General features: G+C 45.5%; 6 protein-coding genes and 1 non-coding gene across 14 annotated transcripts; 4 read left to right on the forward strand and 3 right to left on the reverse strand.

Annotated features, from left to right (window-relative positions):
• Window positions 1-711: 711 nt before the first annotated feature.
• Window positions 712-3,936, forward strand: rasl11a (RAS-like, family 11, member A). 2 transcript variants are annotated; one of them, XM_049736882.1, is made up of 8 exons: window positions 712-1,196; window positions 1,914-1,970; window positions 2,051-2,133; window positions 2,598-2,638; window positions 2,695-2,824; window positions 3,208-3,283; window positions 3,414-3,490; window positions 3,566-3,936. In XM_049736882.1, exons 1-8 carry the CDS (start codon window positions 1,073-1,075, stop codon window positions 3,710-3,712), a joined length of 735 nt encoding a protein of 244 aa, XP_049592839.1. In that variant the 5' UTR covers window positions 712-1,072; the 3' UTR covers window positions 3,713-3,936. The 2 variants fall into 2 exon arrangements, with proteins under 2 accessions (XP_049592839.1, XP_049592846.1); XM_049736889.1 differs by having other exon boundaries at window positions 1,047-1,196; window positions 2,546-2,638.
• Window positions 3,937-4,085: 149 nt separating this feature from the next.
• LOC125978979 (ras-related protein Rab-39B) lies at window positions 4,086-14,505 on the forward strand. Of its 2 annotated transcripts, XM_049736921.2 has the most exons (6): window positions 4,086-5,096; window positions 5,189-5,283; window positions 9,557-9,653; window positions 11,270-11,539; window positions 12,080-12,260; window positions 12,973-14,505. In XM_049736921.2, the coding sequence occupies exons 4-6, from the start codon at window positions 11,325-11,327 to the stop codon at window positions 13,216-13,218; spliced, it is 642 nt and encodes a 213-aa protein (XP_049592878.1). In that variant the 5' UTR covers window positions 4,086-5,096; window positions 5,189-5,283; window positions 9,557-9,653; window positions 11,270-11,324; the 3' UTR covers window positions 13,219-14,505. The 2 variants fall into 2 exon arrangements, with proteins under 2 accessions (XP_049592878.1, XP_049592887.1); XM_049736930.2 differs by lacking the exons at window positions 4,086-5,096; window positions 5,189-5,283 and adding an exon at window positions 9,267-9,284.
• On the reverse strand, window positions 5,259-9,137 carry zgc:162171 (uncharacterized protein LOC565931 homolog). 2 transcript variants are annotated; one of them, XM_049736909.2, is made up of 5 exons: window positions 8,947-9,137; window positions 7,873-8,143; window positions 7,004-7,134; window positions 6,795-6,944; window positions 5,259-6,136 (listed from the first exon to the last, which is right to left on the reverse strand). In XM_049736909.2, exons 2-5 carry the CDS (start codon window positions 8,066-8,068, stop codon window positions 5,939-5,941), a joined length of 675 nt encoding a protein of 224 aa, XP_049592866.1. In that variant the 5' UTR covers window positions 8,069-8,143; window positions 8,947-9,137; the 3' UTR covers window positions 5,259-5,938. The 2 variants fall into 2 exon arrangements, with proteins under 2 accessions (XP_049592866.1, XP_049592856.1); XM_049736899.2 differs by having other exon boundaries at window positions 7,873-8,095; window positions 8,947-9,136.
• Window positions 14,506-14,553: 48 nt separating the features above from the next.
• On the reverse strand, window positions 14,554-16,952 carry vbp1 (von Hippel-Lindau binding protein 1). Its single transcript, XM_049736952.1, has 6 exons — window positions 16,784-16,952; window positions 15,751-15,875; window positions 15,611-15,677; window positions 15,448-15,546; window positions 15,233-15,371; window positions 14,554-15,125 (listed from the first exon to the last, which is right to left on the reverse strand). Exons 1-6 carry the CDS (start codon window positions 16,859-16,861, stop codon window positions 15,049-15,051), a joined length of 585 nt encoding a protein of 194 aa, XP_049592909.1. The 5' UTR covers window positions 16,862-16,952; the 3' UTR covers window positions 14,554-15,048.
• Window positions 16,953-17,304: 352 nt separating this feature from the next.
• Window positions 17,305-17,376, forward strand: trnae-cuc (transfer RNA glutamic acid (anticodon CUC)). The gene has a single exon. It is a non-coding gene; the product is annotated as a tRNA-Glu (tRNA).
• A 133-nt stretch (window positions 17,377-17,509) lies between these two features.
• On the forward strand, window positions 17,510-23,126 carry si:dkeyp-74b6.2 (cerebellin-1). 2 transcript variants are annotated; one of them, XM_049741788.1, is made up of 5 exons: window positions 17,510-17,669; window positions 21,251-21,473; window positions 21,666-22,166; window positions 22,234-22,353; window positions 22,435-23,126. In XM_049741788.1, the coding sequence occupies exons 3-5, from the start codon at window positions 21,879-21,881 to the stop codon at window positions 22,630-22,632; spliced, it is 606 nt and encodes a 201-aa protein (XP_049597745.1). In that variant the 5' UTR covers window positions 17,510-17,669; window positions 21,251-21,473; window positions 21,666-21,878; the 3' UTR covers window positions 22,633-23,126. The 2 variants fall into 2 exon arrangements, with proteins under 2 accessions (XP_049597745.1, XP_049597752.1); XM_049741795.1 differs by having other exon boundaries at window positions 21,704-22,166.
• LOC125981705 (E3 ubiquitin-protein ligase TRIM39) lies at window positions 17,869-20,618 on the reverse strand. Of its 4 annotated transcripts, XM_049741607.2 has the most exons (9): window positions 20,443-20,594; window positions 20,219-20,276; window positions 19,559-20,142; window positions 19,274-19,369; window positions 18,958-19,197; window positions 18,738-18,885; window positions 18,651-18,677; window positions 18,404-18,579; window positions 17,869-18,322 (listed from the first exon to the last, which is right to left on the reverse strand). In XM_049741607.2, exons 3-9 carry the CDS (start codon window positions 20,138-20,140, stop codon window positions 17,888-17,890), a joined length of 1,704 nt encoding a protein of 567 aa, XP_049597564.1. In that variant the 5' UTR covers window positions 20,141-20,142; window positions 20,219-20,276; window positions 20,443-20,594; the 3' UTR covers window positions 17,869-17,887. The 4 variants fall into 4 exon arrangements, with proteins under 4 accessions (XP_049597564.1, XP_049597538.1, XP_049597547.1 ...); XM_049741581.2 differs by lacking the exon at window positions 20,219-20,276 and having other exon boundaries at window positions 20,443-20,618; XM_049741590.2 differs by lacking the exon at window positions 20,219-20,276 and having other exon boundaries at window positions 18,964-19,197; window positions 20,443-20,613.
• Window positions 23,127-24,039: the final 913 nt, after the last annotated feature.

A 24,039-nucleotide genomic window follows, 5' to 3' on the forward strand; every position in this document is an offset into this window, starting at 1 on the left:
TCTTCAAATTAATTGCAAGTCAGGGCATAGGTGCCATCTTTTGCTGTGCCTCCCAGTAACCCCAACGCAAGTTCAGATGCTCTCGTGGGCTTTCTCTGACTTCTAAGGGTTTGTTTTCTTGTAGACATTTGAAGCTTTTGTGCGAACAATGACCGTTTATATTTCTTTTCACATTGTCTAAGGAGCCAGTTCGAGTGATAAAAAAAAAACTGAGCCAAAACAGAATGCAACCACCATGTTTCAACACTTTGACAGACCTTATTTTTAGATTCTGAAGTTCAGTCCATTTAATTGGATCGGTTTACTTGGCAGAGCTGCCACATCCAATACGGCAAACCCGCTGCTGCTAGTCTATGTAAAAATTCTACGTCTATGTTTATTATTTCAATTGTCTTCTTTACTACTACTGTCACGTTGGACAGGGCACGCCTCAATTCCCGTCACTCACGTCATAGCCATTCCATTCATAATCAAACGTGCTTGACTATTCACATCGTAATTACTTCTCAGGGTTTCTTTCCTATGTCAGCTCAAGCAGCATTTAACATATTAAAAAAATACGAGAGTTTTATTGCGGTAGTCAAGTGACAAGTCTTTCTTATTTGTTTCAATATGTATGACAACCCCTGGCCACCACTTAGCACCGCCTCTGGAATCAACTTCAAATGGGCTTTGAAAAAAACTTTTCAGGGAGGGCGGTCCAGTGAATGAAGTTTGCCTCCTCCTCTTCTTCTTCGTCTTTCTCCCTGCCCAGTGCGGTGCCCAGTGCGAACAAACCCGCCTCCAGGCGCAGTGGCCTGGAGATCTGTTGACGCTTTTCTCCAGCTTTTGGGGCATTACCGCATGAGTTTGGCGCAGCTCTCAAGTGTCGCTCTGGAGCAGAAGCAGATCCAGGGATAAGAGCGCAGGGGCCAGCTGGGAATACTGGGCTGACGCCGTGAGGAGGAGGAGGAGGAGAAGGAAAAAGAGGAAAGAGAGGAGGAGGAGGAGGAGGAGGAGGGTGGTCTCTTTCCCACACGGAGCCGAGGTCAATGCTGCTGGCTGGAGCGACCCCTTCCCTGCACCCGGAGCCATGAGCAACAGCGGCTCCGCCAACTTTCTGCTGGTGCCCATCCCCGAGTACCCGCTACCGGACTGCGTGCCCAACAAGACGGTGAAGATCGTGGTGCTGGGGGCCAGCAACGTCGGCAAAACTGGTGAGCGAGCATGTTTGAATTCCCAGCCGGGCTCGAGTGCGGCAAAGGAAGGATAATATTAATTCCTTCCTCAAGGATTACAGTTATCTTATTACAGGGGTGTCCAAAGCCCCCCTCTAGAAAAGGCAAAAGATGCAAGTGCCATTCATCCTTTCGTTCTCGAGACATTGACAGTCTTCAAATTTATTTGATGAAGCATGCTTAAACCAAACCATAGCCGTTATGTAGTTGTGCATTGACATACGAGTTTGTCATTCTGCTCCCAAGTTATCTTGAATGACTTGTTTTTGCAAATCATCCTGACCAGCCATCCATTTTTTAAACATGTTTCATTCACAAGAAAAAAATGCATTGTACTGTATAAAAACACACCGCAGAAGTCAAAATGTTTTTTCCACACAGTACTGCATATTAGTTATTTTGAAACATAAGTTACATGACCTGAGCATAATTGATGCAATTTGGCAGCCTTCAAAAGACTACCTGGCTATGGTTTGGACACCCCTGTCTTATTCTAACCACTAATGAGCATTTCATTGGTATTTTCTTTTTGCATTTTGCCTCATTCCTCCACTTGGGACTTTGAACCTGTTTATTTTAGACTCGTCCTAAAAAGGGAAATTCCGGCCTAGATAACAACAAATGGTGGCACGTAGGTCAACGCAGCTTGTTTTCTAAAAGCTGGCTCTCCCACTTTTTTTTTTTTTTTTCTTTCAGCTCTCATTGTCAGGTTTCTGACAAAACGCTTTATTGGAGACTATGAAGCCAACACAGGTAAATTCCACCATGTTTCTCTTCCTTCTTATCCTTGCACTGAGAGTATTGTCTCACTCCTCTGCTTGTTGGCCTTGCAGGAGCGCTCTACTCCAGAAAGGTCACCCTGGACGGTGAGGAGGTGTCACTTCAGATCCAGGACACGCCTTGCGTGGCCCTGCAGGTATACACTGCCTGCTTCTCGTCGGTCATTGTTGGCAACGCTTGGCAGATAAGCTTCTTGCCAGTTTCCGTTTTTGCTCCCTTATCTCCAAGTGAGGTCAGGAATGTGTGTGTGAAGCGACAGGATGCGATGCTAGGGCAGGCAGGCTGTGGCACTCCGTCACTTTAAGAAGAGCAGCGTGTTTATGAAAAGCGGGTCCTCGGAGACGCTTGCTTCCTATGGTGCCAAGATAACGAGGGTCTGAGGAAGCCCCTCCTGGTGGCATGAACAACTGTCCGTAACTTTGTTGCCACCACAAGGGCTTTTCTGTCACCTTCAGGCTCATTTTATCCAACTCGCTACCTTTCTGTCACCTTCCATAAATTCATTCCCATGAAAAGTTCCTGTAATTTTGCTACCCTACCCTCCACAGACGTGTCCTCCGCGCTGTCACTCCCAAACACTTGATGATTGTTTGTGCGCAGGACGACGCCGAGGGCCTCTACTGCCAGGAGCAGATCAACAGGTCAGGCACGCGTGTTGTCTTTGCGAGCACTCTGCTTACAAGCTTTCAACCAGCAGGTCCATCTACTGGGCAGACGGCTATGTGCTGGTCTTCTCCATCACGGACCACAGCAGCTATCGCACCATCCAACCTCTGTACCAGCACGTCAGACGCATCCACCCCTCGGGAAACATTCCTGTCATCCTGGTCAGTGACGAGTTTGGATGTCACCCGGTGCTGTTGTTTTAAATCCATTTTGTTTTTACACCCTAATGTGTAAAACACCAAAAAATAAGTTCAAACCAAAAAAAAAAAAAAAAAAAGCAAGTCTCCTTATTTCACTGTTGCCAGGTAAATTAGGCGGTGGGTAACAGCAGATCATTAAGTTAATAAAAAAAAAAAAAATCTGTATAAACTGAAATCTCTAAATCTAGCAAGCCGTCATGCCACCAGGCGCTACAAAAGCCGACTTTAAAATAAAATATTTTTGTGGCAATTGCGGTCATTGGCCTCCCTGACCGATGGGGAATTGTTTCACTTGCTGCAGGTGAACTGTTGATAATCCTGTTAATCTGTGTAATCTGCTGCAGATCGGCAACAAAAGCGACCTGCTTCGAGCCCGACAAGTGCCGGCGGATGAAGGCGAGACATTAGCGTCCTCTCTAGGTGGGACCCGCCTACTGCTCATTTTTGCTAGATGTTGTCCTATCACTGGATGAGTAAAGTATGTATTGAAAATGCGGTGATCAAAATTTGCGGGTGTAAACATTGACTTGAATCCTGCTCCTTCCCGCAGGGGGCGCTTACTTCGAAGCCTCAGCCAGGGAAAACCACGAGGGTGTCCACACAGCCTTCCTGCAGCTGTGCCACGAGGTGGGATCTCATCTCCCGACGCTACGCCGATGTTTGTTTTGATTTTTGGTGGGTCACGTGATCTCCGTGGCACAGGTGTCCCGGGCGTTGGGGGGAGGCAACGGCGAGAAACGTCGAGGAGGCCTCCACCTAGCCCGGCCCAAATCTCCCAACATGCAGGAGCTGAAGAGGAGATTCAGGCAGGTCCTCTCCTCCAAAGTCAAATCAGCATCCGCTCTCTGATGAGTCGCAAGAAACCACGTCGTCACAGAGGCGTCCCGAGACATTACTCTCAGTATTTTCTCAAAAGCACAATCTTTCGGCATCAGCCAGCGGGATCAATAATCACGTGAACTTTCCGTTCGCTGAGGTTCTGGACGAAGCTGTGAGCCGGCACATTCCCGGCCTGCGAGGATGACAACTGTTCACTTTTTGTCTTCTCTAAAACAAAAGGAGCTCAATCAAAATAGCTTGGGGTGTGTTTTAATTCCATTTTTCTTTCGATCAAAAACCTGCTGTATTTTTTTTTTTCTTTTTATCTCAAATGGAAAAAGCTCCAAAGATGATGGCATCTGATGAAAAATAGATGTGACCTTGATCATATCGTGTGCTCTGAGGCTAGAGTGGAAAATTGAGCATAACAAAACACTCTAGAGTGACAAGTCTGAAATCAAACTGGTCTTCCACTTTTTGGTTTGGACCGGCCCATCCAATGAAAACAGTCAACGTCACTCGCTGTCAGTTCATCTCATGCTGCTGGCGCTCCCCGATCGCAGGCAAACATTTTCAATGGCATGTGTGTGTGTGTGTGTCTGTGTCTATGCATGTGCGCCCAAGCTGCTGTTCTCATGACCTCCTTAATGGCCCCCCAAATTGCTATTTTTTTTCAACTGGAATGTGTCTGGCCTGCTGAGCTTCCTCCGTTAACCCTTCACTGCACACGCTCATACACGTGACCCCAAATCGTGACCTTTCTCCCTTTGACTCCAAAAGGGCAGCCGAGTTCCACTAAAAGAATGCAGAGAAAATGCTCAGATAAAAGTCATTCAAGGCTGGAGTGGCGGACTGGTGAACACGGAAAAGCAAAACTGGACGTGCGGTTTGCATTTATTAGAGGGCAGCTAATGTGACTTTTATGAGGTCACATTTGGAATGGAGCGCTCCTAAAATGTTGCCTTTTTGGGCCAAGACATTAAGCGCCAGCAATGAAAAGAAGAAACGTGTGTTTATCAGAACTTTTGGGAAAAGAGGTTTAGCGGCAGCAGTCTCACATTTTATTGAATAACACCTAGTACGCAAATTGTCTCCCGCCCTGCCATCTGGATTTTGGCCTGTTTTACTGCCACTTCTCCACTCAGCATCTCTTTCACTGTTACCAGGAAGACCAAGGAGAGCTCAAGTCAAAAGCAAAAGCAGGCATCTGCTTTCCGAGTTGTGGGAACACTTCATCGAGAAGCGGCGTGGCTGACACAAGCCAGCTGTGTGCGCGCGCGTGTTTGTTTTGGAGGAACCAGGAAGTGAAGAGGCGCAGCCTCCTGAGCCTGATTGCAAGGTGTGAGATTCCAACTGAAAAAATTCGAGAGAGAAAAAACAAAACCAAATGATAAGAAGAAAATGGAGTTCAAAGGTATCAGTCTGTAAATAAATATATCAGCAGTGACTTTCAAAGATTTCGACTTTGGCCCGTGCTTATGTCGTGTCTATTTTTGCTATTCCCAGGAGGCAACGCATTTCTTCCCCTTCCCACCATGCAGCCTGGGACATAAAGCCGAAATGAAGTCAGCCAGCGAGCAGTTTTATTTTTTATTGGAAAGGTAAGTTGCATTTGAAATTTCTTTTTCAGCAGCTACATTCCCACTAAAAATCACAAAGTAGGAAATTAGTGTCAGCAATCATTCATTCATTCATTCCTTACTCTCTGATCTCGATCGGCATCAGAAATGAAAAACGGTCATTGTTTTTGCACGGATGCAAGACGTTGCGTCAGCTGGTGGATCTTCCGAAACTAATATTCAACAGCGCATGCTGTGCTTAACAAGAAACACAATAACTCGTTCGGGGTTATTTGAAATGAATGGAAAAGCAATTGACCTGTTATTGCCCCCCTCATAAAGAAAACAAAAAACATCCAGGAGGTTTTCTACGATATTTTTACACATAGTAATAATATTTGCTGTCCATATAAACTGAAGAAAATGTAAGCCCAAAAAACAACGTTCTTCTTTTGTAATACAAAGCAACTTAATGGTGCAATAGCGTTACCTACTGATGTAGTCTTTCCTTCCACCGCAAGGAAACGTGAATTGCTGTTGTGAAATTTACTTGCGCCATCTAGAGGCGCGGATCAGAAGTGCGCTGGTTTATCAAGGCACCGCTGCGTTGAAATCTTTGCGCCACTCCGGATGAGAAGCGTCCATAGCGACGAGACAAATAGTCATTCAAAAGTCCCGTCAGTCTCTAGTTTGAGACTTAGTCGCCATGTTTGTCACGAGTCTTGAGTCCGGAGCATTTGGAGCATCCAGACAGCGGCTTATCGCCAGCGCCGTAGTCCATGCGCGGCAGCACCAAGATACCGCCGTCGGTCTCACTCCTGGACGCCCGCTCCTCCTCGGCCGCCATGATGTTCTTTATCAAGCACAAGATAGCCGCGTCGATGTTGGTGTCGTCCTGGGAACGGAGCACATATTCCAAACCCTCGTGACGTACGGCTGCGTGAACAGTATGCAGTAATCCCTCGTTTATCGCGGATAATTGGTTCCAAAAACCACCCGTGATAAGTGAATTCCGCAAAGTACGGTTACCAACAAGAAGTACTGGGCAGGCTAACGAGTTGGCGGAAAGATGCTGATTTGCAATCGTGCTAACACGCGAAAACGGAATTCTAAAGGAATATCAACGAACATTCGGAGCAATACTACATTGTCCTAAAGGTTAGACACATGTTTCCTCAATTTAGAAGTTTTATTTTGACTTTTAAATGTTTTTTTCAATTTGTTAGGGTCCCCATCTGCGATGTTGTGAAGCCGCGATAAACGAAACGAGAAGTAGCGAGGGATCACTGTATATAAAAAGTCAAATGCCATGTTTGAGGGATGGAAAGAAATGAGACTATATTTCAAAACTTTTGCCACCATTATTGTGAGCTGTGATGACACATCTGCCACTTTTTAAAATACCTCTGATGATCACGGGATAAAGTTCAGATATTCTAGCAGGCTTTCCCCGACATGTTTTTTTCTTTTTATATCCACTCTATATGATCAACTCAAATAATTTTTTAGTCAAATGAAAAACTATTTTAGCAGTAGTGATCTTCTAAATTTACCTTGGCGGAGGTTTCAAACCAATCCACAAAGCCATAATCCCTGGAGAACTTTTCCAGTTTGGGGAGTTTGGGACACAAACCGAGACGCCGCTGGTCACACTTGTTAGCCAACAGGACAGCCGGAACCGGCCTCCCGTTGCTCAAGGCAACCTAATAACAATAAGAACATGAGCAAAGTTCCTGCCAATTTTTCTCCTCATTTGTTTCACCTTGGAGTCCAAGTCTCCTTTCCACTTGAGGACAGCCTGAAAAGTGGAGATGCGGGTCATGTCGAAGACCACTAGAGCGCCGACGGCCTCTTTGTAGTAAACACGGGTCATGTTGCCGTATCTCTCTTGTCCTTTGTGTGGGAGAAGGGAGGATGAGGTTTGCATTGTATACAAAGTAGATCTGCACCCCAAAAGATAATGGAAACAGTCACATGTGATTTCCACATTTATTCATTTAGGAAAAATGCATCTTTTGTTGAGTGTTGGCCAATGTATAGACGAGGCTCTATGGTGGATGTTAACGTGCTCCGCATGATGCGAGCAGCAAGCCTGTTTAAAAAAAAAAAAAAAAGCCTGTGCCCTGTGCAACATGCACCGTCATGGCCGGACGTGCGCCAGGAAACTTCTGTTTTCTGGCCTACCACAACTCCAGACAATATAAATAGTAGCGTGGGAGTGGGACATCAGTAGCTTCTTTTGCTTTGACCAAAAATTGATTCATTGTATATTTCAAAATCTTTGCCCTCCACCATCTTAATGCTAACAGGCTAATAAATAACGCTGTTGTCACTTTAGGGTATTAGTAATAGTACTTAATAAAATACTCACAGACGTTTTCTTCATCCTCTACTCAAAGCAACTAAATTGCTGCAGTTTACCGAATCACTTAAAGTAGTTGCGAAAGTCTTCTTTGTTTGTTTGATGACTATTTTATACTGCCCTCCAGTGGCCAAGTCAATGACACCAAAAGGAGTTGAAGTGAATGAATTATAACGCAGGTGCAATTCTTCACATTTTATTTTCATTACGTTCTTAATCTTTATTCACCAGCACCACATTATAGAGTTGTAAATGGTGGCGCAACGTACCGGCAATATCCCACAGCTGCAGACGCACCACTGTGCCATGGTCCCACTGAAGCACTTTGAGAGCAAAGTCCACGCCAATGGTGGCCCGGTAATGCTGGGAGAACACCTGGTGCACGTAGCGCTTGATGATGGAGGTCTTGCCCACCCCTAGGTCGCCGATCACCAGCACTTTGAGGAGACGCTGCTGCGGCTGCATGGCCGGGGCTCAGTTGTTGCGACGCCTCTGCGAGGTGACGGGTTACTCGCAACGACAACACCTCCGATAATTCCCCTCATGACAAGGGAATCCCAGTTGAAGAGCAAATACAATCGTATCTCATTGTGATGGTCTGATAGACTGTAGCAAAACTAGCACTTTACGCTACTGTAATTATAGCTCAAAGTTTTGACTTTGAAATATCTCGGTAAATCTTTCCATTGAACGCGCTACTTTTGCTTCGTGAAGTAACGTTAGTGCCGAAAGCAACCAACGTCAACCACGCTAGCTAATTGGTAGCAGGTTATGAATATTTATTTCACTTGGTTGATTTATTTATTTGTATTTTTGTGAACCAAATTTTTACAATACAAGTAAGCTTCGACATGAGAAAATAAAGTTGAGTTGGAGCTTCAGTTTAATGCCCAAGTCTTGTTGGTGACAGTGGTAGCAATGTCTTAAGTCACTGAACAAATGTATAGCACTGTTACAGTTGATGCAGAGGGCCGCCGCCCCACTGCCCGCCCCCCTCGCCCCTTTTTGCACGCCACTGTACAGTGGAAACTATTCAGTGGCAGTACCCAGTACGTGTCCATATAGGCCAGAAAATATTTGGCCACTTGAATTCATTCTTTTGGTGTTGATGTGATTTTCATCTTGTCCTATAAAATCTCTTCTTCTTTTTTTCCCCACAAAAGCTATTTTCTTTATAAAATAACCGAGCCCCCCATATCGCATAGAACAATTCATAGCAATTCGATTAATTTCGATGACGAACTTTAAATTTATGGACAAATAAATTGAGTTACGTGCTGGTAAATTCAACTCGCAAGTCAAAAGTAGCGCTGTCGTTACAGTCTTGTCGAGTGCAAACTTACTTTAATGATGATTTTACTTGCAAAACGCTGCGAGTTCCAAAAAGATGCAGTAGAAGGAAAAGAAGAAGCTGAAGTTGCTCCTCGCACCAAGTGAAAGAGACAAAATGGAGATGTAATTTTATTATCTATTTAGCCTGCGGTTTGTGTGCAAGTCCTATGTCAAGGCCACGCCCACTGTCTGTCAGCCAAACGTTCAAGTGCGGTGGGAACTACATATTCCAGCAGTGTGTATACTTCCGGGTGCGCACGGAAATCGTGCGCTATTTTTTATTTGTTTCGCATTTGAAATCTGCCCGTTTTTATCCACATACTAACGTTGTGATGCCATTAGGACAAAGGTATTTATGGCGTATTCTGCAAAATCGATTTTTATCTTGTTTTGTTATATTTATTCAAATATTACGATTATTTTTGTCGAGTTTGACTTCCGCGTTGCGCTTCACGACGGTTCTTTACGGTAGTGGTACTGATGCGGGATGAGTCAGGCGTTATGATGCTGCTATCGCTGCCATTTCCCCGGCCCGTGGACGCATGACATGCGGATGACTGTGCGAGTTTGCCGTGCCAAGTGAGCCTCAACGTTTAAGTGCCCTTGTTGTATCTTTTGCAGCAGCGGCAGGACCAGCAACGAGGGCACCAGTCCAGCGTGGAACTTCGGGGCCTACACGGCCGCCCCTGTCATCGCCTCCAGCAGTTGGCTGTAGTAGGTCCGTTGCGTTTCGTGCACCTGTTCTGTCAGGAGGTGAAAGTCTTTTTTTTTTTCTCGTCATTGCTGACTTCACTCTAGTAGATCAACCATGTGCACGTGTACTAGTGTGCACACTGCACAGATGTTTTACAGATGTGGAAGTCAGTCGTGGGCAAAATAAATTGAACTAACAAAAGTTCTCATTTACTTTTACCTAGTTGGATGCAGTTGTTTCACTAGTGCATCCCATTTATTCTATTTGTGCCCAGAAAAGAGTTGTGGAAGACATAGTATGCAGAAATTCTATGCATTAGTAGAAGACAGTAGCGTGTGTGTGTGTGTGTGTGTGTGTGTGTGTGTGTGTGTGTGTGTGTGTGTGTGTGTGTGTGTGTGTGTGTGTGTGTGTGTGTGTGTGTGTGTGTGTGTGTGTGTGTGTGTGTGTGTGTGTGTGTGTGTGTGGTGGGGGGGCAGTAATAGGCTGTCGTAATTGTCTCACTCATGAGGAAAACACCTTATTTTTTTTTTATTATGCCTTCAACTACTGATATTTCTGTGCATGAGTAGAATGACTAACAATGCCATGCCATATATGCCAATTTATTTGGTATTCTTCAATTTAGTTGAAAGCATCCATACTACACTAAACACGCAAACGCAAGTCAAATTTTTGAGAGTGGAATCCCATGTTTAGGAAGGTCACACATTCAGAGCCAGTGGGGGCACCGGTCATCCAAAAAGTATTGAAATGTCCAAAAACTCCTTGAAATGAAAAGCACAAGAGTGTAGTTTTGTCAGGTGAATGATTTATGTTATGGGCCTCAATAGCATGCGAGTACTGAGACTTATTGCATAACCCGTTTGCGATGCGCCACCAACTGCTACTACGAGCATATTGAAATATTGCACACGTTTGGTAAATTAAATTCTTCATTTTTGCAAGGCATTCTGGATAGTGTGTGATGCTTCTCAACCATGTGGGAACATTTTGGGGAAGTCCCTTGTGGAATTCAATGAACAAACACTCTCCAGTGTGGACCAGAATACATTTCACTTCCTGTAGAAGGTCTGTTTGGCGTAATGCTAGCAAACAATGCAAAAGCAGATACAAGGGCCAACAAATTGCTTCAGTGTTGCAGTGTTATTTCTTAAACAAGAAATATTTGAACACAAATGGTGGTGCAACACAGACAGATAGTAGAGCAATACACAGATATATTTATCCTCTGCAAAGAATGACTCATATTAGTATGTCATAAAGAAGAGTGTGTCATATACTGCCCCCAAGTGGCCAAGGTATGCATATCAGAAGGAACAGCATAATGGCCATTAAACCAAAGCAAAAAAATGGTTGACCCTAGTATTCTATTTGCCATTGTCGATTTTTTTTATATAAAATAAACTACGCAGGACAATTTTTTTTAGATGAATGGCATTTAAATTGATTTCAAAAGGAAAATATAATTTGAGATAAGAGTGAAGTGAGTGTGGTCGATTGACTTGTACCTCAAGGCACCAATGAATAATGACAAATGAATATTTCAACATGAGCTGGTGATTACATTTGTTCTCTCTCTCTCTCTCTCTCCCTCTCTCTCTCTCTCTCTCTCGCTTCGCGGAATGCTCCCGCCTCTGCAGACGGAAAAGACAAAACCGGTCGAGCGACAGAGCAACAGCCGAGTCGAGCAGAGTCATGGAGGCCATCTGGCTGTATCAGTTCAGGCTCATCGTGATCGGCGACTCAACAGTGGGCAAGTCGTGTCTGATCCGCCGCTTCACCGAGGGACGTTTCGCTCAGGTGTCGGATCCCACGGTGGGCGTGGACTTCTTCTCTCGGCTGGTGGAGATCGAGCCGGGCAAGCGGATTAAGTTGCAGATTTGGGACACCGCCGGCCAGGAACGTTTCAGGTGGGCCACATCTGTATAGTCATCATTGAGTTTACTCGGCCTGACGCTAAAAAGAAACGTTGCCGACGCCTGCTAACTAAACCACGCAAGAAAATAAGTCAGGGTTCAATGACGTGAGGAAAGGTGTACATAACACAAGGAAGGCAAAGACACCCTGGAGGTGTGAAAACTAGAATTACCACCTTAAGTGTTTGCTCCTTCCTACAAGCAAACAAGCTCTTTTTAAAAGGACAAAATCAACAAATGGAAGTCGGAGTTACCTACTGTACATAAATAAATATACATAAATGCTTGAGCTAATCTCCTTTTTTGGAGGCACCTTTCAGGACAAAAACAATTTCCAACATGTAAACAATGCGTAACATGATGGTATAATCCAAAATATTCGATAGAGCCAAGAAACACTTTTTAAATCCAGAAACACGCCACTGTATAAATATGGATTTTTGAACACAAATGGTTGTGCAACACATGTGGCCAAACATGAATGTAGAAAACACAAGTCGTGTTCCAATGGCCTACGAAATGTGTCGCCCGCAGGTCCATCACTCGAGCGTACTACCGCAACTCGGTGGGAGGGCTGCTCCTGTTTGACATCACCAACCGCCGCTCCTTCCAGAACGTGCACGAGTGGCTGGAGGAGGCTCGCAGTCACGTGCAGCCGCACCGCATCGTCTTCCTACTGGTGGGCCACAAATGCGATCTGGACGCTCAGCGACAGGTGCGTGCCGGCTCACACCGACTCGCCCGTTGCAAAAATGGGGAAGTAGTGCACATAATTGTCAAAACAACTCGCACCCTCTACTTACAGTGCGAAAGTCCACACACCCGCAATTCTAAAAGTTTATATGAAAACACGAAATTGCTCATCACAGAAAGAACAGCATACGTCGTTTGAGGGAATTACGAGCCGTTCCAAAGACAAATCAGAGTTGTCAAAGTCCCTTCAGATTTACGCTAGAATTGAGAACATTTGTCCATGTCAGCCGACTGTAACATCTGAATTGTGTTTGGGGTTTATCAGAGACACTTGAAACGGTGGCAGGTACTGATTACACTAAAAAAGACAAACTGAAACAAAATAATCTGTTTATAATACTATATACCGTAATTTTCGGACTATAAGCCACACCAGCTAAAACTTGTGATGATGAAATTTGCGAAAAAAAAGTCACGGCTTAGTCAGAAATTTACGGTAATACTTATATTTTGATCATTTAGCGGAATGGAGCAATGTTTAGTCATAGTGAATGTCTTGTGAAGTAAAAAAAAAAAAGGATTGGGCACATTTTAGCTGCAAACTTGACTGTCTTGAAATACAGGAAGTAAAAGTTAATATGGACACCCTTCTCCTCCCATGTCTATAGTCAAAATGAAAAGCATGTAAAGTTTGCGTGAAAGAGGCCAACTTTTCTCCTCGGCCAACGTTGCAGGTGAGCCGGCAGGAGGCCGAGAGGCTGGCGGGGGTGTACGGCATGCGCTACATCGAAACGTCGGCGCGCGACGCCATCAACGTGGAGCGTGCCTTCACCGAGTTGACCAAAGACATCTTTGCCCTGGTGCGCTCTGGAGACATCAGCATCCAGGAAGGCTGGGAGGGCGTCAAGAGCGGCTTCGTCCCAAACGTAGTTCACTCCTCCGAGGAGGTGACCAAGAGCGACCGCCGCTGCCTCTGCTGATGTGCGGCTGCGAGGCGGAGGACAGCTTTTGCTCTTCCGGGGCAAGTCGGCGGAAGCACAGCTGAGCGGCGGTGCTCGTTTTTGACGCGAGTGGAGAAAGACACACCCCAGATATTAATGAAGTGCAGACCCTTGAACGGGCTCTCACAATTCAAGTGGGTCTCCTCCTTCAGTATGCAATTCCATCATGACACACAAATTGGAGCCACTTGGAAGGACTCCTTGAGCGAAGCCCTATTGCAAGCCGGAAAGCTCGTCAAGAGTCGGTGGAAACTTACATGGGACTTGGAAGCAACTAAAACACTTCCACACATCAAGATGGACTCAAGAGTACGACAATGCAATCTTGGTCCAGCTGGCATGCAGTCACTATTCATCCCCCATCCCCAATTTTTGTGTGTCCATCACCATGTACTTTCACTGATCATTCATTCTAAATGAACATTTCTGGCCAATAGCGAAAGAGAAAGCCAAGGCTGAAAACCAAAAGAGACAATAGCTTAAAGAGAAAGTCAACCCCAAAGGTTTCTCTTCCTATATGTTGTATGTGTTGTTAATATTACATTTGTAGAATATGAGTTAAGCAGCAAAAGTCAACAGTTTTTTTTTTTTTTTTTTTAATTCATCTCATTTTGCCACTGTCAACTGAAAATGATATCACACTTGCTTCAGGTAACAACCAAACACGGCTCAGCTTTAGAAAACTGGTGAGTTGTGATTGTCATTTTCAGTCGACAGCAAGTGGCAAAATGGCCACTCCCTGAGATGGATGAAAACAAGTGGATTTTGCTTCTTTAATCTATATTCCGCAAACAAAACATTAATCAGAACACTGTTTTGACTAGTCGGGCTAAACAGAACATTACAAGAATGAAGATTTTCAGGTTGACTTTCCCTTCGCTCACTTCAGCAGTCAATCAATCTACGTGCGGCTGACCAAGGTGCCCCATTGGCAGCCACATCGAATCACCCCTCCTCGTTGTTTGCCATTCCAAGTCTAATTTCCCCATCATTTAGAGTGTTTTCTTTCAACCTTTTTGCCTACATCATCATAACATCCTGTTTCAGCCATATACTTGCACTATCTGAAAACTGAGAATGCACTTTGGGGCCATTTTTGATGCATCCCAACTAATCGTGTCATGTGGTTAGCTTAACTATTAGCCACCTGGCTCTGACATGATCACCTGGAAGTTAACCAGAAAGGTGCAGGTAGCCATCGCTGCTGAAATGAGTCATCTGTCCTGAAAAGCTCAGATAGTCTCTGAAATAAATCACTGGACATGATGCATGGAAGTCTGATTTTATATTAGGACACAAGGAGCAGCACAGGCATTTTCCTAATCTTTTATTTGACCTGTTGACATTGATTTCAACTCTTCCCAATCAAAGGACACAGCCTCGCTTCAACGCATACACACGTTTGCTTGCCTCGACTTAGGATAGCAGAAATGTGCCGAGTAGGACAGTGTCCGGTTTCTCCGCCAAGCCCAATTTTTTTTAATTTTTTTTTTTACTTTGGATACTAATGTGTCATGTACTGAAAGATTGCCAAATGACAAACTTCGGTTTTGACTAACGGCCCACTGCTGCTCTTGGTGTTTTAACGATAGACAAATAAATAGAGTCCAAAGAAAAAAAACATAAAAATAGGTGGAGAAGGAGCACAAGCGTAAGATGACCTCCCCCCCCCCGTAATCAACTGAAAAAGTGTCATTTGTTCATTTGGATCTGAAAACAAACGTAGCCCTCGATCCATCTCACATTCTGATTGAAGAGAAAAATCATTGGCGGTGGGGTGAGAGGCGGCCGTGTTTCATCTAATCTGGATTAAGATTTCTCTGATGATTTGATGAGGCTCTCTCTGCTCCTCCTCTTCACATCCCAGTTGTAGACTCGTGCCATGTCTGAGGTTAGCGCGAGGGGTCAAGGGCCAAAAGGTACCATACACAACCAACAACAGGGGCGCACGTACACACAGAAGTGTTGCCAACACATACATATGGAAGGATACTGACTTCGGTGGTGGTGAACTGGTCTCGCAGGAAATCTAGGTCCTCCTCCAGTGTCTCCAAATTCCGGGAGGCAGTGCACAGGTTCTTCTCCAGCAGGGCCTGAGCGTCGTCAATGTCGTACTCCAACATGACGTTTGCCTGTGAGGTGTAGTCCACACAATCAGCTGAGGTGGGGACGACCCATATTCCCCACCCTCCCTCCAAGTTGACTTACGCCGAGCCATAAGCACACTTTGTCAGTGGGTGGTATCGAAGCCTTGCAGTAAACGTTGTCGGCTAACATGAAGTGTGTTTCCAAAGGCTCTGTGGTGTCCTGGTGATGAAAACAAAAAGTGAGTTACAAAGCCATCACGGCGGGCGGAAAAAATCAAACGTACCTTCTTCTTTTGCATGTGTCGGAGGATTTCTAGCGTCTGTCTGATCTGTGGGATCTGGTTTCTCAACCTGAAACCCAGTGAAGGACTGATTACATCAGGGAGGAGGAAGGGAAGACCTCGGCGCCTGGTTCACCGCCTACCTGAGCTTCTTCTGTGATAGGTTGACTTCCATGTATTTGTACTTTTGGTACTGCTCATCCAGTCTTCTCAGAGCCGAGTCCGCCTTCTCGTTGCCGGGCAGCTTCATGAAGGAGTCGACGTCCTCCTGCCAAATACATTAAGTTCGTATTCCTATTCGCGGGTAACTCTTTTTCTTAGTTTGGATATTTCATGTTAAAACAAGCAATTAAGCAATATTTTTGTAGCATCCATTTTTTTTTTTATTGAAAAGATTTTCAAAGAGGGTTTTCTTTATGTCATTTGTGTTATTTTTCCTGTGTTGTTTACTTGTATGTGCGTTGTGAACTCTGTCTTGTCACCCTGGGATAGTGAGAAACGTAATTTCGATCTCTTTGTGTGTCTTGACATGCGGAGGAATTGACAGTAAAGGAGACTTTGACTTTGACTTAATCACATCGCTAACAAACTAAGCAATCTGCCATACCTGATCGCTAACAAATATCTCAATAATTCAATTCATATCTCTTTGGCAATCTCTCTCTATGTTTTTTTTCTGGCCCCATGACAAGGGGCCAGGTCTTCAATTTTTCCCAACAATTAACACGAGCCCGCTTGCGAGGGTGTGCACTTCCTTAAGCAAGGCACCTTTCGCTACCACCTCCGCTTCTCTTGTCTGCCGTGCAACACAAATATACCGCTTCATTTCTCCTTGAGGTATTCCAATTTTTATAATAATGACTGTTAATGGATTCTTGACGGTGCTCCTGCACGATTCAGAATTCATACGTAGCCTGCAATATGTTAATTTGCATAAAGGACAATGAGAGAAGCGGACGCCCGCTCGCACAGCATCGCTTGAACAACACTAAAGTTTCAAGCCCGTAAATGGAAGTGGTGGTCTTGCGCACACTTTTGAGATGTATGTTAGCGAGTTAGCTTTGTGTTAGCATGACGCTTCCAAAACGTTTCCGACGAGCACCGAGAAGGCCATCCTCAGCCCAACTGCTCAGGCTCCGCACATGAAACACGCGAGACGGCCCCGGGCTCACGTACCACGAACACTGCTTCGGGGATACCGAGATGCTTTTTCTTGGGTGCCTGGACGGCATTGCTGTCTATGGTGGCCGCCATCGTGGGGTGAGGCTTTAGCTTTCTCCCTTCCTTCCTCCCTCCCTCCTTGCTTTCGTTCCTTCGATATGTTACAAGAGATTCGATGGCTCCCTCTAGAAGGCGACTAGCCGCAACTGCACTCGCCTTCTCGAACTTTAGTTTACCACCCCAAAAATACTTAGCGACACCATCGTATTGAATTTGTACTTGAAAGAAACAAACAGTTATTAAAGGTTAAATATAGTTGTAATGACTTAAAAGGTAAACAAATTAATTGAAATGAACTTTTTTTATCGCCCAATTAAAATATGTACTTCACTACACGAAAGGATATGAGGGTTTTCCAAAGTACGATCTGGGAGGGATTTGAGTCTTGTAGCATGTTTGTTTTTTAATTAAATACTCCGCAAGTTAAATTATTACTTTGTTTTATGAAGCAATACATATTAGCTTTACAGGACAGCTCCCTGGTGGTCTAGTGGTTAGGATTCGGCGCTCTCACCGCCGCGGCCCGGGTTCGATTCCCGGTCAGGGAACTTTGTTTTCTTGCGCGTCCAACATCGTCGGTTGGCTGCATTCGGGGCGCGGCTTAGCGATGACGACATAAAAATTATGTAGAACAAAATGGCTGCCCCGGAAATTGGCTCGCCTTCTAACATCCTGTCGAGCGACAGGAACAAATACTCTTTTACGTAATCTTTTTTGGACTTCACTATTTTCCTTGAATCAGAATCAGCTTTATTGACCAAGTTTGTGCATGCCAAACAGGGAATTTGACTCCGGTTGATCTCAGCCTATGTACAACATTCAAGTGACTGACAACATTCAGGTAACTAACATTTTTTTATTGCTTGCGTAAAAATAATTTCAAGCTATCTCAGTCACTTTCATTGAAAAGTGAAGAATTGTGCTGTATATGTGCGGTGGGATCTCTGTGGTTGCTTATCGACGTCATTGGCAGTGTTGAATTATTTAAATTTAGACAGAGAATAAGTTGGGGAAAAAAGACGCTCAATGGCTCTGACATGTTTAGTTTTTGGTTTTTTTTTACTGTTGTGACAAGTCTAATGAATTGTTAACAAGTGCCACATTATTGCGGAGTGAAGGCGTCAGCGTTTGCTGGTTTACATTCATGATGATCAGTGGCGCAGAATTCCTCCCATTATCACTAACTCCAGGGCTGAAAAAAGGGAAAACTCTTTCGGTAAACACACAGCCAGTGAAAGTGTAGATATGAGACCTGGCATCCACATCGAAGAATGACACTATTCCCTCCTCGTAATCGGTGAACACGCCGACCGTTTGCGGCTTCCCGCCCAAGGTCAGAAGCACCGACGGTGAGTCCAGAGCGCGGTACTCGTCCCCGCCTCTCAGTCGCATGGTCCAGAAACCGTTCTCAGGCTTTGAGGTGATCAGGCCCTTCCTATTTACTGACTCTTTGACCACACCCACATCCCAAAAAGTCTTTTTCCCCACTTCTACCTGATGGGAGAGAAAGATCTTATCAAGCGATGGGAAAGTATGGCCGTGCTGGTGTTGATGTAAAACAGTGGAGATAGTCACCTGGAAATAGAACCTGCCGGATAAGAAGCCTCGTTTGGCCAAAACACAGATGACCGGATCGAAGCGCTGAGGGTTGTCGGCCACAACTTGCAGCAGCTCGGCGCGGTCCGCCCGCTTGCCGTTCTCCGACAGGCAAATGTTGGGATGGGCGGTAGCCGGGTCCAGCTCCACGTCCACTGTTGGAACCAGAATCTTTGTTATCTTGAATAGTCATGGACCAAGATGAGAACAGTGATAACGGCGTTACCTGCGTAACTCTGCATGCTCTTCATTTCTGAGGGCGAGAAGAAATCAGGTCTCGAGATGTTTTGAATACACGGAATGTGCAACTCACCGTCCGTCTTCAGGCCTTCCAGCTCAGTCTGGAAGGAGCCAATCATTTGGGACAGCGCCCTTCTCAGCGTCCCCACGCTGGGCTCAGGGTGCACGGTAATCTCCGCCCACTCTCTTGTCGGGGGAGGCGATGTCAACGAGGGAAACCTCTGTCCCACGTGAACACAGAGAGGTCAGAGGTCACACCGCATGTGACTGGCAACAAACTCGTTGCGTCTCACGTCCACCTGTAGAAGGTGCAGATGGTCGTCCGTGTCCATCAGCATCGCCAACTCGATGTTCCTCGAACGGAGCTCAGCAATTTCCCGCCGCAGCTCGTCCACCAGTCCGGTAGCCCTCTGCTCAGACGCCCTCTCACGCTGCTCAACCTCGGCGTCGGCCGCCCCTCGTCTCTCCTCGACCAAAGCTATCAGGCGGTCAAAGAGGGTCTCGTTGGTCGTCCTTTCATTTCCTGCACTTATCTGGTGAAGGACAAGAGGGTGAGGCCGCCTCATGACCGCCAAGTCTAGGAAATGTTCAACAAGGAGTACGACGAACCTTGGCGAGTTTTAGGACGTTTTGGATTTCCTCCATCTTTTTCTGTCTGTCTTGGATCTTTTGCTCAAAGTCGGCCTGTGTCGTCGCCATTTGGACCTGGAGCATACAAGATACAAATGTATTGAAACTGAAATTTTAGCAAGACTCCTTGGTCTACTGTTGGGCAGAAGCCAAATAACAATCCTGATCTTTTGGATCAGCTGTGTTGGAGATTTAAAACAGAGCGGGATAGTGGTGTTGGATGCCCTTGTACATGTTGGTTTGGAAATATTGCCACGGCGTTACCTTCATCTCCTCGCTCTCCTGGTCGATTGGAACAACGCGGTGGCCTTTGTGCTGACTCTCGGTGCAGAAGCGGCACACACACCGCCGCTCGTCCCGGCAGAACATCTCCAGGAGCTGGTTGTGCTGCCCGCAGAGACGCTCCCGCAGGTCGGCGACCGGTGCCATCAACCTGTGCATCTTCAAGGTGGCCACGCTGCGGTGGGCCTCCAGATGGGTGTGGCAGTATGAGGTGAGGCACACCAAGCAGGAATTGATGGCTCGTACCCGCAGGGAGGCGGCGGCGCACACGTCGCACGCCACCTCGCCGTCTCCGGGCGGGGGCGAGGAGGATGAACTTAGCGACATCCTCTTGAAGGTGTCGGCCAGCTCCTTAAATGCGGCATTGACGCTTATTTCGGGCCGGCTGGCAAAGGTCTTGTCGCAGGTGGGACAACTACAAGTCTCGCTGGCACCCCAGCGGCGCTGGAGGCAAGCCTGGCAGAAGTTGTGTCCGCACGGAGTGGTGACGGGGTCGTCCAGGACCTGCTCGCACAAGGGACACTCCAACTGCCTCTGAGCCTGACTGCCGCACAGGGAGGCCATTTCTGCCACGCAAGCAAAGCAAGTCCCGTCGTTTGTATTTCAAAGTCGCTTGTACACGTCTCTAAATGTAGACTCCACCTTGCACGGTTAGGTGTGCTCTTCTTTTGTTCTGTAAACTCTTGACACGCCCGCACAACTTTTTGATTCACATGGGAAACAAAAGAGTGATTTAAATAAACGTCTATTGCAGTGATTCAAAACGTGTTTTTCTACTCTTACAAAATCCATTCTGATATTGAATAGGAGCGCTGATAACATCATAAGATACAAAAATTGGATCGTAATCAAAGCGCAAAACTTACCGCGATGATCTTGTGCACGCGTCTCTTCTCTCCTCTGCGTTGTAACGCTCGGAAGACTCATGCCCGATCAGGGTCCAATGGTTCATATGTTCGACCTATGACTCACCTGAGCACTAAATCAGACAGGAATGCTGTTGCTCTGCAAAAGCGGCATTGTTTCCCGCTTGTCACATGGTTCCACTTTACAATCATGTGACATATTCAGGAACTTGACAGTCAGACTTTTTTTTTTTCCCCCTCAACACTCTCTGTATCTTGCTATTACAAAACCCAAATGATCATCTCTTTTGACTATGATAGATAGATAGATAGATAGATAGATAGATAGATAGATAGATAGATAGATAGATAGATAGATAGATAGATAGATAGATAGATAGATAGATAGATAGATAGATAGATAGATAGATAGATAGATAGATAGTTAGTCTAAAATGGGACAGACCTCGAGAGAGCCTGTGATTGGGATGTAGATGGACTGAGATTGGACCAGGCGCACTCAGAGTCCAGCCTGGCATCTCTTTAAGGGAATGTGGTGGCACAAATATGATAGGCTGCCATTTTCCTTACTGTGAGCCATTGAAAGAGTTTTTATTTATAGCAGTTTGGTTTTGTTTTGAAGCTGCATTTCAATATGATTTCATCAGGTAAAAAAAAAAAAAAAAGAAAATGACAGATTAATTAACATGGATGAAGAAAGCAACTTTAACGAAGCAAACCTTGCACACTGTGCGGGTGACAACAAAAGATGCCATATTGCGCGGTGGTCTAAAATAGTATATGTTTGTTTTGATGACTTCATGCACAGCTTGGAGGAGAAAATATCCGCTATCATACGCCAGAATGGATCATTTTGCTTGGAGAGCGCTGTTGTCCTCTTAGCCAATAAAAGCTGAGGAGGCAGGAAGGGAAGCAGGTGGGAGTCGGTGGGGGGAGACAGCGGAGAAGAGAAAATTTGGCCGGGAATGAGCGGCAAGAAATAGCAGAGGCAAAGCTGGAGTGGACAAGTTGTCTGCGTGCACATGCAAACGGTAAGTTGTCCTCTTTATTCTTCTCGCGTGTGACGGTCGGTGGTTTTTGGTTACGACAAAGATGTGTCCACAAGTGTTCTTTTCACTACAAAATTTAAAACAGAAAGTTGACTTTTACCAACCGACCGGGTTGTAATAGTCTATCCATACCTCTGAAGTTTACCGATTGATGTTTCTGATCGGGACTTGTAGGTAGTCTGCTTAATTCAAATTCTACGATCCCACCCAAGGCAAGATCGCTCTTCACTTGTGTGCCCAAAAAAGGGCGTCGTGCCCTCTGCTATGAGAGCTCCACCCAGTCTCGGCAAAGCTCTTCCTTGAGGATCTGCATCATGTCTCGTGGCCTTGAAGCAGAGCACCATCCACACCTGTGAAGATCCCACCAAGTAACACGTCCTTAGAAAGATGCAGTTTCAGCCTCCTTGGCCCCACCTCGCCTTTTTTGCTGGAGTGCTTCTGGTCACCCCCTGGGTGCCCCCGGGGGTCCGCTGCCAGAATGATACGGAGCCAATCGTGTTGGAGGGCAAATGTCTGGTGGTGTGCGACTCCACCCCCTCCGCAGAGCCATCGACAAACGCCCTGGGGATGTCGGTGAGGTCGGGAACGGGCAGGGTGGCCTTCTCGGCCATCCGCAACACCAACCACGAACCCTCGGAGATGAGCAACCACACCATGACCATCTACTTTGACCAGGTAGTTTGGACTTTGGTGGGGTGGAAAGCAGGGGACAGTGCATTAGGGTCCTCTTCTTTATTCACAGATCTTGGTGAACGTCGGAAGCCATTTTGATCCCGCCAGGAGTCTCTTTGTGGCTCCAAGAAAGGGAGTCTACAGTTTTAGCTTTCATGTGGTCAAAGTTTACAACAGGCAGACAATACAGGTGCGTTCTCCCTCCTTGGTACTTCCTCTGCGAATTTGACTTTTTTTTTTTTTTTTTACCTCCTCACTTTGTTTCTTCAAGGTGAGTTTGGTCCTCAACGGATGGCCAGTGATCTCAGCCTTTGCGGGGGACCAGGATGTGACCAGGGAAGCTGCCACTAACGCTGGCCTGGTGATGATGGAAAGGGGAGACAAGGCATATCTCAAACTGGAGAGGGGCAACCTGATGGGTGGGTGGAAGTACTCCACTTTCTCCGGATTTCTGGTCTTCCCTTTGTAGGACAGCGGCCAGGTGAATGCTTGTGGAGAGACGACAAAGCCTTTTAACCGTTCCTAACAATCATGTTAACCAGCGAAAGACTTTTAAGCTAGTTAGCTATTATTTACATGCACCAAAATCATCCTGACCATATTTTTCATCTCCCTCAAACTTTTGTCAATAACTCGTGCTTGTAACCCAATGTCCGTGCTTGTTCGCACCGTGAGGCTGCTCGGAATTTTCGCAAAAGCATGAATCAATTTGTATTGTGATTTTGTTTGCTAGCTTTCTGATCAGTCTATCTTGCGCTACGAGCTACAAGCTACTAGCAAAAATTTCAATAGCGCTAGCTTGCTGGAGCATTCAAAATAGCTAGCTATGCTGTATTATATATGTCTTGCTATCTCATTAATTTTCAATATATACTCTGTCTCACAGTGACTGTACTATTTGTTCTCATACTAGCTGGTGAACATGAATGCACCTGGCAGATAAAGTTTGTCTGGTCAAAATGACCTTGCCTCCCTTTGTGCTTAGTTACGTACACACGTGATTGCCACCACCAAGCCAGACAGATGCATTCTAACCCAGTCGTCCCTAACAAAGGTAGCCTCTCATTAAAACTTTTAATAATGTGTAACTGTCGTAAACAGCATTGATGCGCAACCACGGAAGCATGCAAGCAAGCGTGTGACTTTGTTTGTTATCCACGCCGTGGCTCTTCGCATCCGGTGGCAGATGGAGAATCAGCGGCAAAGCAAAGGCGCCATCGCCAGAAGCCTGCTGGGTTCACTCCGGACCGCCATAAGCTGTAAGTCTCAGTGGAGGCCAGCGTTAGCACGTGCCGCTAAGCAATGTGAAATTTCATTGCCAAATGCAGGCTAACACTAAATCAAGTCCAAGAACTCTTCACAGGTTATAAATACAATTTATATAAATACATATTCCATACATTAAAATATTTTGGATGTTTTTATTATTAGGCTTTACCTATAATGGAAAAAGCATCTGTGCTTTTTCAGCATGTGTGGATCTTTCTGGCATCCATTCAATACTTCAGTTAAAAATATACAGTTGTCCGGTAGTTACTGTTAGTGTAGCACGTATTGAAGATAAAGGAACATTGAAAGTTTCCCAAAACTTTTCAGATGATTTCAGATGCGACAGAGAGCCTCCCTTGTTTTTTGAACAATTGTTTTTAGTTAATTTTCATCTCATAAAGATTTATTTGATATCCAAATTAGGAATTGGAAAGATTGCTGTTTTGAAGGAAAAAGGAAAGAAACTAAAAAAAAAAAAACTCCTCTGAACAGACTTGAGGTATTGTCTATTATCGCAAATATTCTCATTGAAACTGATAAGGAGGGGGTCTTCCAATTTCAAAACATTCCTTTATGGACTTTACTGGAAAAGATGAACGATAGCCAT

This window comes from Syngnathus scovelli, chromosome 1 (assembly GCF_024217435.2).
Source record: "Syngnathus scovelli strain Florida chromosome 1, RoL_Ssco_1.2, whole genome shotgun sequence".
NCBI classification, from domain to species: domain Eukaryota; kingdom Metazoa; phylum Chordata; class Actinopteri; order Syngnathiformes; family Syngnathidae; genus Syngnathus; species Syngnathus scovelli.

Excerpts from the sequence above, each read along its gene's own strand:
- rasl11a (XM_049736882.1), top strand. The coding sequence starts at position 1,073 with ATGAGCAACAGCGGCTCCGCCAACTTTCTGCTGGTGCCCATCCCCGAG. Across the intron at positions 2,134-2,597 it reads CGCCTTGCGTGGCCCTGCAG|GACGACGCCGAGGGCCTCTA; the intron begins GTATACACTGCC and ends GTTTGTGCGCAG. Across the intron at positions 2,825-3,207 it reads GAAACATTCCTGTCATCCTG|ATCGGCAACAAAAGCGACCT; the intron begins GTCAGTGACGAG and ends AATCTGCTGCAG.
- zgc:162171 (XM_049736909.2), bottom strand. The coding sequence starts at position 8,068 with ATGCAGCCGCAGCAGCGTCTCCTCAAAGTGCTGGTGATCGGCGACCTA. Across the intron at positions 7,135-7,872 it reads GCAGCTGTGGGATATTGCCG|GACAAGAGAGATACGGCAAC; the intron begins GTACGTTGCGCC and ends TCCCACACAAAG. Across the intron at positions 6,945-7,003 it reads AAGGAGACTTGGACTCCAAG|GTTGCCTTGAGCAACGGGAG; the intron begins GTGAAACAAATG and ends TATTGTTATTAG.
- LOC125978979 (XM_049736921.2), top strand. The coding sequence starts at position 11,325 with ATGGAGGCCATCTGGCTGTATCAGTTCAGGCTCATCGTGATCGGCGAC. Across the intron at positions 11,540-12,079 it reads GCCGGCCAGGAACGTTTCAG|GTCCATCACTCGAGCGTACT; the intron begins GTGGGCCACATC and ends TGTCGCCCGCAG. Across the intron at positions 12,261-12,972 it reads ATCTGGACGCTCAGCGACAG|GTGAGCCGGCAGGAGGCCGA; the intron begins GTGCGTGCCGGC and ends CCAACGTTGCAG.
- vbp1 (XM_049736952.1), bottom strand. The coding sequence starts at position 16,861 with ATGGCGGCCACCATAGACAGCAATGCCGTCCAGGCACCCAAGAAAAAG. Across the intron at positions 15,876-16,783 it reads TCCCCGAAGCAGTGTTCGTG|GAGGACGTCGACTCCTTCAT; the intron begins GTACGTGAGCCC and ends TGTATTTGGCAG. Across the intron at positions 15,678-15,750 it reads CTATCACAGAAGAAGCTCAG|GTTGAGAAACCAGATCCCAC; the intron begins GTAGGCGGTGAA and ends ACTGGGTTTCAG.
- LOC125981705 (XM_049741581.2), bottom strand. The coding sequence starts at position 20,503 with ATGAGTCTTCCGAGCGTTACAACGCAGAGGAGAGAAGAGACGCGTGCA. Across the intron at positions 18,580-18,650 it reads GAGCATGCAGAGTTACGCAG|TGGACGTGGAGCTGGACCCG; the intron begins GTAACGCCGTTA and ends TGGTTCCAACAG. Across the intron at positions 18,323-18,403 it reads CCGGCAGGTTCTATTTCCAG|GTAGAAGTGGGGAAAAAGAC; the intron begins GTGACTATCTCC and ends CTCTCCCATCAG.
- si:dkeyp-74b6.2 (XM_049741788.1), top strand. The coding sequence starts at position 21,879 with ATGCAGTTTCAGCCTCCTTGGCCCCACCTCGCCTTTTTTGCTGGAGTG. Across the intron at positions 22,167-22,233 it reads TGACCATCTACTTTGACCAG|ATCTTGGTGAACGTCGGAAG; the intron begins GTAGTTTGGACT and ends CTTTATTCACAG. Across the intron at positions 22,354-22,434 it reads ACAACAGGCAGACAATACAG|GTGAGTTTGGTCCTCAACGG; the intron begins GTGCGTTCTCCC and ends TGTTTCTTCAAG.